Genomic DNA, 20,221 nt, shown 5'->3' on the forward strand with positions numbered 1-20,221 from the left:
CTGGGAGGCAAAGAGAGAAGAAGGTCGAGTGATGGTGGCCCAGATAGACCCAAGTGGGGGGAATTGATGGCAATCTCCTCTAACAACCAATTTAACTCAGAGACTAGGAACAGCAACATCTTCAACTAAAACGTCCTGGTAAGTATTTAGAATCCTCTGAACTCAGAACTAGTCACTGCTAGGTAGTTAGTCAATGAAGACATTTTCCAAGAAGAATTTCAGGTCAGTACCTGAGCTATCTGCATCCTTGTATTGAAGAACACTGGTTGTTGATGGAAGCTAAGCAACTCTTCCTGAGCAATGACTATACTTTGTATAGCTACTAAACAAAAAGCAACAACAATAAAAGAACATTTCAGCAAACATTCACCTTGAGAGTCCTACTCAATGAAGAAAGCATACTATAGAAGAGGAGAGGTTTAGCATAGAAGTTATGTATTGGCAGCTCTCAAAACACTTCATTAATTAAAGAAAAATGCACCCATAATATATTTAACAGGATTTAGCGGCACGGTAGCTCAAATTTTAGAGAATTCTAATGCAAAAATTTTTCTGATCTTCCAAATGATGTAATGGTACTGATTTGCTAAGTACCTAATTATCATTTTCATCATTATTTATCCCTTTTAGTTTTGATCACTAACTAAAATGACTGTGTAAAAAATAAAGTTTTATTTGAAGTGATGAATATGTACATCATATTCTTACAGGTAAAAAATGATTAAAATTATCTAGCCATTTTTTAATAAGATTTTATTTATCTATTTGACAGAGATCACAGGTAGGCAGAGAGGCAGGCAGAGAGAGAGGAAGGGAAGCAGGCTCCCTGCTGAGCAGAGAGCCCGACGTGGGGCTCAATCTGAGCTGAAGGCAGAAGGCCTTAACCCACTGAACCACCCAGGCGCCCCTTATGTAGCAATTTTTAGATATATCTGTGGGATAACTTATTGAAATTTAATTTTAATTGCCCCAGAACTGGGGAGTCTGATGTTTTCTGTACCTGTAGAAATGGAAAAATATTCTGCCCTTTCATCTAATCGGAGAGATACTTTTCTAAGAACTTCTTTGCAGGCTTTCCTCTACGTAGGACTATCTAACCTGTTTCTACAACTCACGAACCAGAAAATTTTATCAAATGGCAAATCATTTTGCTGACCTCCAGAGTGGAAACCTCCTTAAATATTCTGTAAGTGATAGTGTAATTCAAAGGTAATCACCAGTGCAGGTGTTCTAGGCAATAGCCCCTGGCCTTACCCAGAGTCCTTATAACAACAGGAGAAATTAAGACTGAGGCAAAAGAGGTCAGCACAATGGGAAAAATGGCGAATGGCATTCTTTCAGGCAGGAGAAATACTAGCAGAATTACCATAGTCATGTTTCTTACTAGCTTTTCTCCTTTTTCAAGGTCTGGAAAATATTCAGCAGGTTTGCCAAATACAACAGATTTGCCATTGGAGAACAGAGGCTTTGGTATTTCAAAACAGAAGATTTTTAGACACTGCTTTTGAAATGATTTCAAATCAATGTTTTTAAAGGTTGTCATCTCAGTTGTTAAATTTTTTAAATTAAAAAGGAATATTTTGCATGCACATAATAGAAAGCTCATTATACATGATTAGATGCAAAATGTTTCCCTCGGCTTTTCTCTTCCACTTACCCATATGTAGTAATAGTACCCATATGTTTCCTAGCCTACCTGCATCATCTTGGGCTGGCTTTTTGGTTTCCTGTGACTTCCTCCTCTTCCTGGCCCCAAAGGGCACTGACTGTAAAACTAAAAGCCATGGCTACTTTCTACTACTACTGTGGCAATGACTGTTGTGGGTTCCAGATAGTTTTTGTCCCATATGAACTGACAGGATGTAAAAAGATTTGTACTGAGTGAAATAATGGAGGTACTCTTGCTCCCTAGGCTGCTTTGAGCAAGTTAATTCATAATTTGACAAAATAGAAGTATCCAACTATTTTAACCTTGAAATGTACATTTATGTTGTGTTTTGAAGGAAGGTAGAGGGAAACCGAGTTTTATCATAACCTACTATTTTTCCTCTTCTACACAGGCCCACCAAGACCATCACTATGACAGATGGGGACTATGATTATCTGATCAAACTCCTGGCCCTTGGAGATTCGGGGGTGGGGAAGACGACATTTCTTTATCGATACACGGACAATAAATTCAATCCCAAGTTCATTACAACAGTAGGAATAGACTTTCGGGAAAAACGTGTGGTGAGTTTTTAACCATACTGTTATGTTAACTTTGTTGCTGATTTCTCTTCCCCTTGACCCATTGAGAAATAGAATTAAGAACCTATGTTTATTGTACCACAAAGTGTCTGTCTTTTTTATCACAGGGAACTTATAACCTGTCACTTTAATTCAATTGAGAATATTCTTAATGTTGTCAACTTTCAATAATATTTTGCCAAGAAAAATGTGGAGTGACACTACACCTGTCTCCAAAAGCATATAGGACAAAGAAATAATTTACAGGTTTATAGGCGTGTTTTCTGTGAATTCTCTAGGAGTCTTTCAAAACTTGAATGATCCGGGTTTTAAAACCCTTAACTCTTGATCTGAGTTAAGTTTCTCCATAATAACTAGTGTTCATTTCTCAACTCTTCAGAGAGAAGTTAAAAGAATGATTGGCAAATAGCTGGAAAATGAGCTTTGTAAGTGCTTGCTGCATTTTTATTTATGTGTAGACTCAGCTATCAATCACTAGCTTATTATGAACAGAATGTGAGACCAGTCCATGCTATTTTCCAAGATAAGGGAGCTTAAGTGAGAATTACAACTGCTTTCTTCTCCTATGCTAGACGCTAATGACAGGAGTAAGGATATTGTGACATGTGAGACGCGTAGCATAGACACATGAGCTGAGCCAGATTTACTGCCACCCAAGGTATTCTTGATTGCCAACATGGCTATGGCTTTTAGTTGATGTCTCAAATCTACTCTTTGCTCGAGACTTGGGGGGAAGAAAGGGAAATCACAGTTGAGGAGTTAAATCATGGTTCCGTATACATCCTGTACCTCATCTGAAGATCAATATATTTTAGGGTCTTCTTAGCACCCTTGCTTGCAACCCCTCCATGTTTTCCTATGACTTCACCCCTCCCAAATGCCTCCACTCACCTAGGTAGATAAGTCCTTACGAAGTTTTCCCTTTGAACATTTTTACTAAACCATGCTTATGCTAAACCACACTATAAACATCTCTATTAAACCGTACTTGAGAGCGCTGATGAAGTATTAAAGTTGTTAGGCTTTGCTTAAATTAGAAGCCAAAAGGCCATAATTTTGAAAATGGAAACATTAAGAAAAAAAGCATTTGAAAAAAATGACAAGTAAAAGAAGACTTGAAATATCTTGTGAAAATTTATTGAGAAATTCTATGTGCATTTCATGGGTAGGTCACTTTGGAAGCCCATGTCACAGCAAGAGATATTCAGGTATTAGTAAAGCTTTTTGCCATTTTAAAAGTACGTTCATATCCGTTATGTCATGTACTTTCGCAGTAACTCTGTAAAGAAGGAAGAGATTGTGGGTCTCAGTTTGCTGTAAGAAAATAAGATTCAAAAACAGTGAAATGAAGGGTTGATACTCGAACTTAGAACTTGGGTCCTAAATCTAATGTTTGCTCCCTCCGTGAGGAAATGACAGAAGGTGTCTAATTTAAGTTTGCAGTATGCCTAAATTGTGTTGAAAATCATACTTGTACTTGACATTTAAAAGTGAGAGTATATGTGATACTTCTGGAAAAAACAGAGCAAATATTTATTCTGCACTATGAACTTTGATTATAGTAATTGAGAAAAACATGCTGAGTGAACCCAGAGAATTTGAATGTTGACAAAATCCAAAGCGATATGAACTGATGAAAATTGTATCTTTTAGGTTTATAATACCCAGGGACCAAATGGCTCCTCAGGGAAAGCATTTAAAGTGCATCTCCAGCTCTGGGACACTGCCGGACAAGAGCGGTAATAGTAAATTACTTTGTTTCTAGCTACAAACAGCCGAGAAATACTTCAAGTAAATGTTGTTATGTGGACTTGAAAAGCACATGTTGTACAACTCTTCTCCTTGTTCCAAAATAGACATTTATGTAAAGAAATAAAAACAAATTATTTACAGTTAATTAACGATAACTAGCATTGCGGATTTGGTACAGATTTCAAAAATGGGATCTTCGGCCATCGCTGGAGATCCTAGTTTTGTGTTGTCTTTGTACTTTCTAATGGGGGGGAAAAACCTTCTCTAGAATTTAATTAAAGTGGGAAATTAACATGATTACGAGTACAGCCTGGAGAGGGAATTGAAGAAAGGGTGGTAAGACCTTTCCCATTTTTTGCCATTCTTCTGCACAGACTATCTGTCCTTGTCTCTTGACTGGGTTAATTTTCTAAAACTTGTGCCACACCATTGCTCTCTGGCTGGAATGTTTTTTTCCTTCCCTATCTTTCCCAATCCTCTCCTTTCATGAGGCCTGGCTCATGGACCACTTCCTCTGTGGGGCCTTTCTAAATGCCCATCTGGAACAAACTCCCTCTTTCTGTGAACTCCTACACCTATCCAACCATCCTTAACCTACTCAGTTAATTCTGTACCACCTTGTAAGAAGGCAAATCTTCGGTTTTTGTCTCTAATGTGGTTCTTCGATGTACCTGTGGCCTTCTTACCCCAACAAAATTGTCAACGTTATAGGGACAGACTGTGCTCAGTTTTCTAGCATCTTCTCTGGTACGATGTCCAAGGCAAAAGAAGCTCAGCAGACAAGAGGGTTGTTTGTTAGAGCTGGAGGTGCCGATGCATTATTTGATGGAAAGATGTGTCTTTGAGATCCAAGGTTTCAAAGTACTAAAGACCACAAGCTAGTGAAGCTTTACAATATCAGATTAAATAAAAATTGGCAGTAGATTGTCAGAGAAGATGTTTAGAAGGCACATACCTCCAAATTCTGCATCACATGTCTTAGAATGTTTATGCTTGTAAACACTTAAGTTTTTGAAATGCATCCAAAGTGTTCTCGCTTTCAGTGAGTGTAAACGCCAGGAGAGGTGCCGGGCCCTCTCCGTTAGCTCTTTTGACTGTGAATTCCATTTACACACATTCTTCAACACTGCTAGTTCTTCTGAAGTCATTCCTCACAAGAATTTCTGTTCATATGTCAGTTTTGTTGTCACAAAGATGTATGTTTTATAGACCAATTTAATTCATTTTTGAAGAAGTAATATGAGAAAATGTGGTTCCCATATGTCCTCACACATGATATGTCAGCCTAGCAGGATGGTAGGCTGCTCTGCTCTGCCCCCCTAAGACGGCTGCTCCCTGAGGGAAGTGAGGAAAACCAGGGACAGTCTTGGTAACACTGAGGTTATTCATCCCTTGATAATTTTGCATTCTGTATACATATAAGGTGTAGCCAGGCAACAAGATAAACAGTTTCTCACACCTCAGCCCTGTGCCTAAAAACACCTGGCAGTATAACCTGTATAAGATTATGGTTATTCATAAAAGTGGTATCATGGGAACGAGCTAAAAATTGAACACTTTATGCAAACCTCAAGGCTATAGGATATAGCCTTAGTTCCTAGTGAGGGAGAAGGTAATAATGTGACTCTGGGATTTTTTTGTTTGTTGTTTGTTTTGTTTTGTTTTGCTTTTTAAATGTGGTCCCAGCTTTCTCCACCCTACTGACTCACTGGACAGAATGAGATTGCTGAGTAAAGCTGGAAATCAATGACCTTTCCTGTGGAGTCACCTTGGGAAGAAGGGGGATAACAAGGGTGCTGGGCAGGATGGTCTAGGATATGAGCCTGTTCTAGAACAAGAATGTCCTGTCCGTGTTGCTGTCGATGCAGAAATGCTTACCCCTGTGAGATCCACACAAACATGTTTTAAAAATAATGTAGCCCCACTGGGGCGCCTGGGTGGCTCAGTTGGTTGGACGACTGCTTTCAGCTCAGGTCATGATCCTGGAGTCCCGGGATCGAGTCCCGCATCGGGCTCCCAGCTCCACGGGGAGTCTGCTTCTCCCTCTGACCTTCTCCTTGCTCATGCTCTCTCTCACTGTCTCTCTCTCAAATAAATAAAATCTTTAAAAAAAATAAATAATGTAGCCCCACTAAGCAGAATGGCCCTCTTGTACTTCCATGCCCCGCCCCCCATGGTGACAATGACACTCATCCCATGCTGCGTGTGTTGATTTAGCGTTGTCAGCATTGCACTGCGGCGAAATGCATATCAGGCTGTCACCAATAACACACATTTTTTAAAAAGAAACATTTACCAAGGGAGCATCTTTAGACTCTTTTTAAAACCTCCTCTGCCATGACTTGGACCCAGGAGGAGCCTATAACCTGGAGGGGGGGGTGGTAGGAAGGCTGCTTGGGAAAGTGTTATTTCCTCTGAGACTATATATATACACTCATACACAATGTATGAGTGAGTGAGTCTTATCCAGGCTAAAGAGGTAGGAGGTAGAGGAAGCATGAAGGCCAGGTTACCCACAGAAAGAACAGCATGTGTGAGAGCCCAGGGGAGAGAGTGAACTTTCTAAGAACTAGGAGAAGATCAGGATGCCTGTGGGTATTCAGGGGATGAAGCTGGATAGATGAGCTAGGGTCAGTTCACGCAGAGCCTGACAGTGTATTGATGAGTTCAGTCATCATCTTAAGAGCAATGCAGCCATGCATCACCATTTAGATGTTTTTAGCAGAGAGTTTATCTAGTCAGCAAGAAGGCATCAGTGAAGGGAAGGGTCCCAAGCAAAACTGGAGACAGGAAGCCTATTAAGATGACTGTTAAAGATACTCAGATGAAAGAGGATGGGGTCAAAACTAGAGTAGATGGACAGAAATGAGAAGATCAGGAGACGCTTGGTGATTGTATACAGCAGGTGAAGGAGAAGCTGTGGTCAACCCAATGATGGTAATGCACGGGTAGAAGAAGAGATCAGGAGGAGGGGCCAGGTTGGGTTTAAACCCTGAAGTTAGAGATGCCTCAGTTTCCTCCAACTGGACACAGCATGAAGAACAGGACAAATCTACACCTATCCATTCAACATATAGGTGACAACTGAGCCAGAGAAGTCGATGAGATTACTCAGCGAACATACGTAGAGTAGGAATGGGTTGAGAATAGAATGCCATGGAAACCAAAGAATCCACAAATGGGCTAAAGTGAGAGACCACACATTAGGAGTACATTGAGGATAGGAAGGGATTGTCTGTATTTCAAAGTTATGTGCTTTTCTGAAAACCCATTTCCAAATTCATTTCTGTTATTAGCATAACCCAAGCCTTCTGTGGTACCTGTGTGGGGTCTCTGGTTTTGCCCATTCCTGCCACTGAGTGGATCTCAGCACACCTTCAATTTTACTGAAGAGTTTGGGGTGGAGGAGGTTAGAGCAGAGGAGAGGAAGACTTTATACAACACATGACAGAGTATATTCTTTAAAATCCTCCAGTAGAGATGAATTTCTTGCTTTCTGTCTCCAACCACTACGTCTCTCTGACCTTGTCTTGCTTCCCCTAATCATCCTCCTCTTCCTCCTTTCTCCAGTGTTTTTTCCTCTTCCTCATGAGACAGAGGTGCCAGACTAAAATTCAGCCTTATCCCCACAGTGTTTATGAAAGTATCTTCCCACCAATGTTGTTTTTTCCCTGCAAAAGAACCCCAGTTCCAGTTACTAACAAGTTGTGGTTTACTTTTTAAAAATAATTTAATTTAATTTAATTTTGTGTGTGTGTTCCAAAATTCATTGTTTATGCACCACATCCAGTGCTCCATGCAATATGTGTCTTCCTTAATACCCACCACCAGACTCACCCAACCCCCCACTCCCCTCCCAAACCCTCAGATTGTTTTTCAGAGTCCATAGTCTCTCATGGTTCTTCTCCCCCTACAATTTCCCCCAACTCCCTTCTCCTCTCCATCTCCCCATGTCCTCCGTATTACTTCTTATTCTTTACAAATAAGCAAAACCATATGATAATTGACTCTCTCTGCTTGACTTATTTCATTCAGCATAATCTCCTCCAGTCCTGTCCATGTTGATACAAAAGTTGGGTATTCATCCTTTCTGATAGAGGCATAATACTCCATTGTATACATGGACCATATCTTCTTTATCCATTCATCCGTTGAAGGGCATTTTGGTTCCTTCCAGTTTGGCAACTGTGGCCATTGCTGCTATGAACATTGGGATACAGATGGCCCTTCTTTTCACTACATCTGTATCTTTGGGGTAAATACCCAGTAGTACAATTGCAGGGTCATAGGGTAGCTCTATTTTTAATTTCTTAAGGAATCTCCACATTGTTTTCCAAAGTTGTGGTTTTCTGCATATAATCACAGGCATTCATTTTTAGGCTACCAAGGGCTAGCTTTCTTCTAGGCACAGACAAAGGAGATTGAAGAGTATAAGTTAAAGTACTCATTTGAAAGTAGCTTCCATTTCAGTTATGGACCACAAGAAATCTGTGAACCAACAAGAGAAAGAGTCCAAGGGACTCTGCAAGCCATCATGTGATTGAATGTTACAAACTGTGTACATAAATGCTCTAGGCCATAAAGCCAGGATGTAGTCCTAAGAAAGGTCTACAGCCAGATGCCTTTCCCTCACCTTTCAGCCATCTTTTTGCTCACTCTCTAATTCTGTAGGAGAATCCATGGGATGCCATGGGGATTTCACATTTCAAAGGGAAATAGTGTCGTATATACTGCCATAATAATGTCTGTGGGCTAACTTCCAGAACTATCCATTGTGCTTTCTTGGCAGATTCCGGAGCCTCACCACTGCATTTTTCAGAGATGCCATGGGTTTCTTATTAATGTTTGACCTCACCAGTCAACAGAGCTTCTTAAATGTCAGAAACTGGATGAGTAAGTGGGACCAAGTCACTTTCGTTGGCCACTTTGGGCCCTAACACTCTATTTGCTGCTTTGCCTTCCAACATGGAACCAGATTAGGTTCCACAGATTAACCTTGGGATCCATGAGATTAGCATTTCCTGTGTCACCTTCAAAGTAATAGGCTGCGTGTGTGTGTGTGTGTGTGTGTGTGTGTGTGTATTCAAGGTCTTTATTATTGCAAATGAAAGGCTATTAATTCCACTTATCTAATTAGTCTTAAAGGATTTGTTACAGCTATGTGAGTTGCCCCATCTAATCCAGAAAAGAGACAGAGAAAAGCAGCAGTGTTTTCTGAGGGGTTCGCTGTCTCCAAAAAGTGTACCTTTGCACACAGGTTAACTAATGGATGAATTAATTAATGGATGGGTTAATTGGGTGGGAAACTGCTCCAGAGCAGACAAGCCACATGAAATAAGGTACGGTGTGTTGATCAATTCACATTGAAATGTTACATTTGGGGGTGGGGGCATTCAGATATAAGGAAGACTTGAAATGAAAAATCTACACAGTTTAGACATAAGGTAAAAGTGGCCTAATCAGTTATTAAAGACGGATCAATAGTAGTATTTGGAAAGTAGTATTTGATTTTTCTTTTCCAAAAATTAATGTAACACTAAAGGAAATATTTCATTTGCATTTTCATTACAAATAAGAATTTTAATCCTAATGGAATATACAAGCAATTCTATGGACTGGTGATGGTTTGTCATTTCTAGATTTGTTGGGGCTATCTGTGGCGAGAGGGATTTTTTTTTAATAAATATTGGGGCACCTGGGTGGCTCAGTCAGTTGGACATCTGACTCTTGATTTCAACTCAGGTCATAAACTTGGGGTCGTGGGATTGAGCCCCGAGTCAGGCTCCTCGCTCAGTGGAGAGTCTGCTTAAGATTCCCTCTCCTTCTGCCTCTCCCCCTCCAAATAAATAAATCTTAAAAAACAAAACAAACAAACAAACAAAAAGACACTGGATCATGTTATTCCCTTTCTCAAAGTCCTTCTGGGACCTCCCAACTCACTTGGAATGCAATCCAGAATCCTGCACTCTGCTGTAAGGCCTTGGTGATCAGGACTTAGATTCCTGTGTAATTTACTCTTATTCTGTCCAGCTCACTAGCCTCCCGCCGAACGTGTCTCTTGCTCTTCCCAGGACAAAAAGCACATTCCCTACTTTGTGGCTTTTGTACATTCCAACTTTCTCTGCCTTGATGTCTCTTCTCCCATTTATGGAGTATGATAGTTCTCTCATCTCCTTCCAGGGTTTGTTCAAACTTTATCTCTTGGAAGAAGCCTTCCCTGACCACCCGTCTAAACCAGTATGCTTCAGGGCACCTGGGCAGCTCAGTTGGTTAAGCATCAGCCTTCAGCTCAGGTCATGATCCTGGGTCCTGGGTTCAAGTCCCGCATCGGGCTCAGTGGGGAGCCTACTTCTCTGTCTCCCTCTGCCCCTGCTCCCCTGCTCAGGCTCTCTCTTAAATAAATAAATAAAATCTTCAAAAAAATAAGTAAATTGGTATGTTTGGCTACTTTGTGTCTCCTCAGTACACTTTATGTTCTCTTTTGTCATGCCACAATGTGACGTTATATTACGTATTTCTTTGTTTACTTGTCCTTTTGACTCTTTGCCACTAGAATGCGAGCTCTATGAAAGTGCAGACTTTGTTGGCTTTGTTCCATTACAGTAACCCCAAGCTGGGATTAGTGTCTGGCACAGAATATTCCAAAAATATGCACTTCTATTCTATATTATTTATAATAAATACCTATCACTGCTTTCAATGTGAGTTCAGTAATATGGTTGCTACCATGAGGACAAATACCAACAAATTCTGCCTTCCTTCATTGCTTCTCCAACTGAGGGTCTATCCTGGATTTGTCTCTATTTCCTTTTATTATTGTATCTCTTTCTCTAAATTTTGGTGGTTTTATTAGATTCTGAGGAGATAAAGAGATAATAAGATTATTAGAGTCTTTCAGAGAATGATTTGTTCATCCTTTTACAAGGCATATTTAAAAAAAAAACAATCCAGAAGGATACTACTGGGATTTAAGGTAATTAATGGGCATATCTCATGACGCTTTAATTTTGAACACCCAAATAATCAGTGTTACAGGCAAGCCTTGTCTTCCTCCTCAGCAGAGTTGCGTACAGCAGGCCTTGAGAGAGGAATTAAAGTAATCCTCATGACTTCAGAAGCGTAGGTTCGCAGATTTCTTATCGTTTCTTTCCTTCCCTCCTTCCCATTCTCCCTCCCTCTTTCTTCTCTCTTTCGCACAGTGTGTCCTGGAGAAAAGGAAGAACAAGCCATGTGTCTTAAAATTGTTTCTACATGAGGGATGCCTGGATGGCTCAGTGGCTAAACATTTGCCTTCAGCTCAGGTCACGATCCCAGGGCCCTGGAATCAAGCCCAGCATTGGGCTCCCTGCTCGGCAGGAGGCTTGATTCTCCCTCTCCCACTCCCCCTGCTTGTGTTCCCTCTCTAGCTGCCTCTCTCTCTCTCTCTGTGTGTGTGTCAAAATAAATAAATAAATATTTTTAAATGGTTTCTCCATGAATTTGTGGTGGTTCAGAAATGTTCTGTTCTAATAGATCATCACCTTGGACTTTAGGAGATAGAAATGTAGCTGCCTAGGGGTGCCTGGATGTCAGTCAGTTTAGCATCTGACTCTTGATCTCAGCTCAGGTCTTTATCTCAGGTTCATGAGCCCTGAGCCCTGCATTGGGCTCTATGTTGGGTGTGGAGCCCACTTTAAAAAAGAAAAAGTAGCAGCCTCTTAGAGGAAAGAGCAGACTTACACACTTAAAATTCCTGTTCTATTATCTCTACTTATATCTGAGGAACAAAGAGTCTGAAGCAGTATGTCCATCTTGGAGAACGTTTCCCCAGGTATACAAGGGCACTGATAAGTGATCATAGGTGGTTCATAGCCAGCATTATGCCTATTCACAATCTGCAATTTTTGAGGCATCATCTTCTTTCATTTTATAGCCAAGGAAGCTGCAGTTGAGTGAAGTTAAGTCGCTTGGCTAATATGATCTAACTAGCAAGCAGCCAAGTTGGAGGTGAACAATTAAATTAGGAATTTGAAGTAGGAAAAAAAGAAAAGGATTTCAGAGTATGAGCAATCATCTGACATTACTTGTTTATAACTAACGTGCTGGGTCCGTCTGCTTTCTTCCTAAGGCCAACTGCAAGCAAATGCTTATTGTGAAAATCCAGATATAGTATTAATTGGCAACAAAGCAGACCTGCCAGACCAGAGGGAAGTCAATGAAAGGCAAGCCCGGGAGCTGGCTGACAAATACGGGTAAGTCATTGACACAGATGTGTCATCTGACCTTGCCCACTGCTGCTTAGTAATGGAGCATGAACATGAGGTTGATATTGGAAGGAATCCCCTTGAATCAGTTATGGCCCCTGAATGAAAAAGATCTTTCAGGGGAATGTATGTGATCTTTCAAATTGGGTCCTTGCTAGTAATAGCAGCTAACATTTGCTGGATACTTACTATATGCTAACAACTGTCCCTAGACTTTAACTCATTTAACCTCTCATAAGCATATATAGGGGATCTAGAATCATCCCATTTTATATATGAAGAATCAAGGCATAGAAGGATTAAGTAACTGATGGAAGACCAGGTAGCTAGTAAGTAGCAGAGGTTGAATTCAACCCAGGCAGTCTGAGATCAGAGCTCATGATCTTCAACAGGCTAGTCTACAGCCTTCCCACTAATAGCTCCAAAACTCTAAGAAATAACACCTGACCAGGACATAATATTGTAATTCTTATCCTAGCCTGATCCTAAATGGCAGATTAAAAAAAGAATTAAAAACCCCCTACAATGATAAGTTGACTTCCAACACTGTCTTTACATTTTTGGATTTTTAAGATTTTATTTATTTGAAGGAGAGAGAATGAGAGAGAGAGAGAAAGCATAAGAGGGGAGGGTCAGGAGAAGCAGACACCCCGCTGAGCAGGGAGCCCAATGCGGCACTCGATCCTGGGACTCTGGGATCATGACCTGAGCCAAAGGCAGTTGCTTAACCAATTGAGCCACCCAGGCAACCCCCAGACTTTAAATTTTTTTAAAAGATTTTATTTACTTATTTGACAGAGAGAGAGATCACAAGTAGGAAGAAAGGCAGGCAGAGAGAAAGGAGAAGGCAGGCTCCCTGCTGTGCAGAAAGCCCGATGTGGGGCTTGATCCTAGGACCCTGAGATCATGACCTGAGCCAAAGGCAGATGCTTAACCATCTGAGCCACCCAAGCACCGCCCCCAATTTTAAATTTAAAGCAGTTTCATCCTACCTGCCAATTTTTTGCTGAAGAATTTTCCATGAAAGCTTTAAAAATGTATAACTTTTGATTCCATATAAATACAGACTATTTATTTACATGCATCTTCTATTCAGTGCCTGCTTAATTTCTAAGTCAAATTTCCAGATAATTGATTAGAAGGGAAGTGATATCTTAATGGTAAGATTTATCACTAGTTTAGGTATTTCTACCCTCTTAATTTTTTTGTGAAATGGTGATAATGCCCTAGCTTCAAATTCCCAAGTACCTCCTATTTCCTTGTCCATAAAATTGTTATACCCATATGAGAGAGCAGCCCATCAATTTTTACTCACTGAGAGAAAAAAGGTGCTTTCCAACTCAGTGGATGAAACCATGATTATTTCACCATCTCTCAGCCAGCCATGTTTTTGCCTGTGTTCCTCATGTGTACATCTTCTTGTGTCTTTCCTGATTTCTTCCTCTCAAAAATAATGCGTCACCTCTTCGATGCAAGTATACCATATTTTGAAACGAGTGCTGCAACTGGCCAGAATGTGGAGAAAGCTGTGGAAACCCTTCTGGACTTAATCATGAAGCGGATGGAACAGTGTGTAGAGAAGACACAAGTTGCCGACACAGTCAATGGTGGAGACTCTGGAAAGCTAGATGGGGAAAAACCAGCAGAGAAGAAATGCGGCTGCTAGACACTTCGTAGGAACTGATCATCAAAAACCCCACCCAAATATTACTTCCAAAAAACAGCGACAAACCACAAAATTGTTTTTGAGTAGACCATGCATAATGGCATGTCTTTCTTTTTCTGCCAGAAAAATCTATTTTAAGAAACCAGAATAGTCAACGGTGTTCAAAAGAATTCAAACAAGATCAGAGATTTCCTAATGTGCTCTCACGGTCATGGATGCACAATTTTGGAGGGTTGTTTTTTTGTTTGTTTTTGTTTTTGTTTTTGTTTTGGTGAAGAAAATGAGTATATAAGAAAATATTCAAGATGGTATCAGTGAGTTTTAAATCACAACAAAAATGACCATGTCACGTGGGAGAAAAGAATAGGCCACGAAAGGGAGAATATAGAAAGACGATTTTTTTTTTTTTAAAGATTGGATTTACTTCTTAAGTAGAATTTGATTTGTACTTTTAGTTTTGCATTCGTGGAACATATTAGCTAAAAATGGGTATACAAGGAACAATTCTAAATGGATCACTAATAATGACATTGCTATGTCCACCCAACAAGCTGTCCTAGGGTGACTCAAGCACTGGTAAGGTTATGAGATTATAGATCAGACTTCTGTTAAAATGTGGGAGATTGTGCATTAATGTCATTTTTCTATTCTTAATAAATGGCTGATAGACAAGAACAGGACTGTGAATGACAAAGTACAAGAGAAATGGCCTAAGAGAAAAAAGAAAGTATGAAAATATGGCATTTGGACAAATGAAATTAAATGTGTCTGTTACAGAAGTCTGGAAGGATCATTTAGCCAAATTTCCCTCAAGCTAATTAGAAGTTTGACATTATCAGTTGGGATTAAGAGAATCTCCAGAGGTTTCCCTTTCCAACAAAATTTTGGAAATCGGTTCAGTGTTCAGTTTCACATTTCATTTTTCTTAGTAAATGGTCCCAAGGGGAAATTAAAGATGGTCATTTATTAAATGTGTCTTTAAAAATGCAGTCGAGGAAAAGTATTTAGCCTTAATTGTTTTTAGATAAAATATGTTGGTGATATGAAAACAAAAGTGACAAATAATTGTGGGTTTCTTTTTAATTTATAAAAGCACTGGAAACTCTAAATCACACTTCTACTCTCCACACCCACCCTGACTTTTGAATCAATTGCAAAAATTATAGGTGTGTCACTTTGTAGATCAACAACTTCAGGATGATGGATTGATTTTATGGTCACTCTTGAGTTTTCATGTCATTCATCACATAAAAATTAATGATACCTCATGCCATATTACAATATATCTCACATTTGTTTTCATCTGCCTGAGGCAGAATACCCACATCTGAACTATATTTGGGGACAGGGCAGGAGTGGATCTGTATCTTTTCTCCAAAAATTTGGTTAATTGCTTTATTTTTTCATATAAAACTGCCTTTTCTTTTTAAAAATCATTACAAAAGTATTTTCCATTGGCTGGTTCTTATTACAGTGCCTAAACTGATATTACATTGTTTTCTTAATCTTTGTTTTTGATAAGCATAAGCAACTCCTATTAAATTGTTCTTTAAATATTTCCATTTCATCAATAACAAAGGCATCATGCTTCAATTTCTCTTTTTATCATGACTATATAATTTTGATAAGATGGTACTTCTTTCTGTGAAATTGCGCCAATTAAACATTTTTCCATACTCTGGCCATATTTTTAAATTATAAACATTAGAAAACCAAAACCCAAGCCCCCATTCTCCTTACCTTTGAACCTCTCTGTACAGTCTAAATCTGGTATAGAATTCATATTAGGAACACAGATCCGAGAGATTGTCTACAGTGTTCTTACAAAATTCTCAGTGTGAACTTCTCAGTTCTTCTGACTTCGGAAGCATAATGCCAGCTTCTAAGTTCCATTGTGCTTGGGTATTCCCTCCAATGCTGTTTTTCTCTGTGATGTGCTTCATGACCTCAGTGCCTGAGCCATGGGGATTAAAAACTTTCAGCCAACACCTGAGATATTTTGACTGAAAGGAAAGTGAGCAGAAACACTCTAATCAATGCTGTGGCAAAATCTGGTAAACTTCTACGGCTATTTAATCAACTCGCCTTTGGATTCAAATTGTGATGTCTCTGGCATTCCCATGATAGAGAATGCTGAGCCTTTATGAAATCCTAAAGGTATTCTATTTTGGATTTTTTTGTTTCTCTCTTTTTCCAGTTCTATGACTGACTGACTGACTTTTGCCAAGATTCTGTCATTGCTAGTTATTTGACAGGCATTTATTTCAGGGTCTATTTTAAGATCATTATTTGATAGCCGTAGCATGAAGCAGAGAGTGATGATGCCATTAATTATAGAATTCTGCCTATAAAAATAACAATTATTGGGCAACAATCTTAAGAGGCATGAAATTTAAAGAAGACAAGAAAAGTAATTTAAAGTTGTATTCTCTAATAAATAAATACTTGATCTGAGAAAATATTTTCTCTGTCAAGTTTGACATCTGATCCCAAATTCTATGTCACCATTACAGGAAATTCCTTTACTTATTATTACAGAATTAACTATTATGTAGAATTCATTTTACAGGTTCAAGCTGAGTTGGGAACATGAAGTATACAGACAGGCTTAAAGAATGGCATACCTCCTTTAACCCAAAACAGCATGAATTTTTAGCCAAGATGTATCCTGTTATTTGTTATCTCCCAAATGCTTTGGTAAACTATATTGTATTGGGGGGAAATATTTAAAATGTACATGAAATTCCTCTCTGATATAGAAATAATTTCTGGAGTGCTTACACTAGTTTGATGTTTACATTGCTCTAACACAGTGCCTCGAATACCTCTATGACCAAATTTGTCTCCAGCCACACAGCTCATTTCCTATCGTATCCTATTTGAGGAAGGCCTCAGTGAGACACTAATGCAGCTAAAGGCACTCTGATATCTTCAGCAAGGGGACAGGATGTTATTAGAATCTGGAGATAATTACCACCATCTCCAAGTCTCCTAAGCCTCTCACAGAGTGGAAGTGGGCATTGCTTGAAACTCAACTGTGAGTGAGCACAAGGTTACCTTTTGATACAAAAAAAGAAAACTCCTTTGAAAAATGTACCAAAAAATAGCTGAGAAAACGTGTTTGTCTTGATATGACAAGGGTCACAAGTCACGAATTGGCAGAAAATGGTAGGAACTGAGCTTGTGGGTCTCTACATAAGTTTTAGAATTCTTGCAAGTCACCACTCAAGTTGATTTGCTATCATTTCCATAGTATCAGCTACACACTGCAAAAAACTCAAAACCAGCATTTTCTGAAGTAAATATTTCATCTGTTGTTTTTCACCAGAAGGCCCATTCGATGTATCAGTAGGTGTCTTTGTTATGCTTTCTAGCATACGTATGCTCTGCCAACCTGTACAGGTAAAATGAACTGGGCAAGAGTTTTAATCAGACCTTTCTTATCTCCTCTGTAAGAGAGAGAAGCTTGACCATAGAGAAGCACATCACTATATAAACAATAAATTATTACAGCCAAAATATTCTACAAACTGTAAATTGAATTGCCTGGAAATCAACAAGTTTGATGAAGCTTATATTTACACTCATCAGCTAGAAAGAGAAGCAATATGTGTCACAGTGAATAGGTCTACTGGAAACCCAGAACCAGTGTCCATGACACAAGATTATTCACTGTTCTGTATCTCTGTTCACTTTAAAAGAAGGGTACATGTGCTTTCCTCAGTGTGTACCATAGTAAAACATTGAGGGAAAATTCTCATCAACAAAGAATCTTGGGGCCATAATCTCAAACTTAAACTAAAGAATAATATTGAAGTTTCTGTTTTCCTGAGATATTAACTCTTCCAAAGAGAGATCTGAGAGCTGATGTTAGCCAAAGGGAGGGACAAGTTGTCTTTCACTCTATATCACCAAGCTTTAAAGCATTAAAAAAAAAAAAAAAAAAAAAAGGCTAGTGTATGTGAATATTTTAGGGATAATTTTGATCTCTAAAGATGTCAAGATGCTGTCTCTATCTAAAAAAGCTGTCTGAGAATTCACCAAAAACTATATTTTCTTCTTGCTCTTTGACCAATATGATATAAACTTATTTCTGGGGAGAGTGCAGAGTTCTTAAACATGGCATGTAGAAATAGAGTATTATCTGAGATGAATGTTGTTTCAATGCTTTATAAACTGATGAAGATATTTGTCTCATAAAGTAGGACTGATAAAAATCATTGTTAGAAATCTACGGAACTTTAGGAATGTATTGCCTTAGAATTATTGGGTGGAGATCTAACCATGATGACATTGTTGAGGAAGAACTATAAAGAGAGGTTAGAATTCAACGTGGTCTGATGAGTGTTCTTAAATAGTATAGACACAGAGAAGACCATGTACTTCAAGTCTGATTTTTAGGTAGACAATGAAAAAGAATTAGTAACCAGAGGAGTTTTTGTACCTCTATCCAAGGCAAATTTTTATCTGTCATTTCAATCTATCAAGTGGAAGTTTATGCCCTTAGAACTAAGCTAATAAACACATTTAAACACCAAGTATTTCATTAGTGGCATCAAAATGTGGGAAACTTTGAAACATGTTGTTTGCTCAATTTGAATTTAATTTTCTCATAAATTGCTCTTTGACTAATTTTTCAAGGAGCAGAATCACAAAGATGCTTCTCTACAGATCTCCTTTTACCAATAGTGTATTGGTTGGGATATTTTCTAGCTTCCCATAGAGAAAGAACAAAAAACAAGCAAAAACATTAGCAACAAAATAGTGGGGTTATTTAAAAGGGTGTCAGCTTTTGAAGAAAAATTATAGAAAGGAATTGTCTTTGGATTGAGTCATTTGAACTTGTTTCCCAGTTCCTTTTCTTTCCAACAGGTCTTGGAAATCATGGCTAATATCCCTCAGCTGACTTAGTCTTTAAGCCTCATTAGCAAATTTTGAGAAGCAGGCATGTTTTGTCTTTCACCTAATGGATCCTTTATTTAATCAATGGCTCTTGTCCCTATGTCCACTGGAACCTCAAAATGGTATCTGTCCTTAGCAAAGCATTAACATATTCTTATATTTACTCTTTTATGCTCCGGGTTATTTTTCCAAATGCTCTTTGAGAGGAAGCTCAGTATTATAGAAAGGAAAGTAGCCAGAAAGAACAATTTGGGGACCATGAGCATGTCATTGAATAGCATAGTGACTTCTCAGAGGGAGTGTATAAACCCTGTGTGCCCCATCGGGTTCATGTCAGGCTCCAAGGAGAATCTAAGAAATCAGTTTGTAAATTACGTTCCATTTCATAAACAGGCACTATTATCATAAGCTAAGCATAATAAAAAAATTATAGTAATTAAAACCACTTGTGAGAAGAAATGACATAGCAGGGACGAAACACTAATTTTAGTAGTGGGTGCTGGAAGCAATCAATGGTTAAGCAGCTTGAGATCATTGTATTTGATTAAAAATGTTTAATATATCTCAAGTTATTGAAAAAATGCGAGTTCTATTTTATTTTATATGTCATCTGGCATTTCTTCCAAGGAGTCCAATTGCATTCTAGATAGTATATTAATTACATCTTGGTCAAATCCTCCTTGTACAAGTAGGGCTTTTGTGTCCATTGCCTTGTAAAAGATACCGACTGCATCTGAAATTGCCTAAGAGAAATCAGTTATCCTGCTTAATGTGTTAAATATAGACAATGTTCTAAGATAATACTGAAGTGCTTCACTGTATTCCAACGGTCTACCTTTAAGTGATATTATTCTCATTTTTAGGCTAAGCACTTTGGATTGTTTTGTCTGTCGTCTCCATGGGTCTGTTTTGTCTAGTGCCAAAAATGTAAGTTAAAACCTTCAACATGGAGTTTTTATTCTATGTGTCCCCAGGTAGACTGTGGTGCCTGACAAATACTGTTAGATCATTATTTTGTTGTACCAAAGTTCTAGTGGCTTCAGAAATCATAGCATCCAATGATTTTGTGGTGTCTGGGTTTGAATACTGTGGTGGCCAACTGTATTCAGTGATTGTTTCTGCACATTTTTCAATAATAAAAATGCATTTTTATCAATTATTTTGTGGACTCAAAGCAAACTTATTTTGGGGCCGAAGCTGAATGTTACATCGGTTTCAACACAGAACTTGTTTCCCGTTTAAAATGGTATCCTTTAGGAACTCGGAAATAAGAAGTGACTTGGATTTAGCCAAGTGATTTTTACCCGTCTATCTAAAATTTTTCATTTATTATTTGTTTAAAGACTGGATTTTGCAAGGAAAATGTTCTAGTAATTTTGAGAGATCCATGTGTAAAATTAGCAGTTAA

General features: G+C 38.7%; 2 protein-coding genes across 2 annotated transcripts in view; one reads left to right on the forward strand and one right to left on the reverse strand.

Annotated features, from left to right (window-relative positions):
- RAB27B (RAB27B, member RAS oncogene family) overlaps positions 1–13,918 on the forward strand; it is a 52,226-nt gene extending 38,308 nt beyond the window's left edge. Inside the window, exons 2-6 of the mRNA XM_059409711.1 lie at positions 2,061–2,232; positions 3,904–3,989; positions 8,792–8,895; positions 12,110–12,233; positions 13,722–13,918. Of these exons, the coding sequence (XP_059265694.1) occupies positions 2,080–2,232; positions 3,904–3,989; positions 8,792–8,895; positions 12,110–12,233; positions 13,722–13,911 (657 nt within the window). The 5' untranslated portion in view covers positions 2,061–2,079 and the 3' untranslated portion in view covers positions 13,912–13,918. The remainder of the gene's footprint in view (positions 1–2,060; positions 2,233–3,903; positions 3,990–8,791; positions 8,896–12,109; positions 12,234–13,721) is intronic.
- A 1,909-nt stretch (positions 13,919–15,827) lies between these two features.
- The window catches only part of CCDC68 (coiled-coil domain containing 68), a 60,303-nt gene continuing 55,909 nt past the window's right edge, over positions 15,828–20,221 (reverse strand). Inside the window, exon 13 of the mRNA XM_059409707.1 lies at positions 15,828–15,914. The gene's annotated coding sequence lies outside the window, so the exon portion shown is untranslated. The remainder of the gene's footprint in view (positions 15,915–20,221) is intronic.

The sequence above is a fragment of the Mustela nigripes genome, chromosome 8 (genome assembly GCF_022355385.1).
Source record: "Mustela nigripes isolate SB6536 chromosome 8, MUSNIG.SB6536, whole genome shotgun sequence".
Taxonomy (NCBI): domain Eukaryota; kingdom Metazoa; phylum Chordata; class Mammalia; order Carnivora; family Mustelidae; genus Mustela; species Mustela nigripes.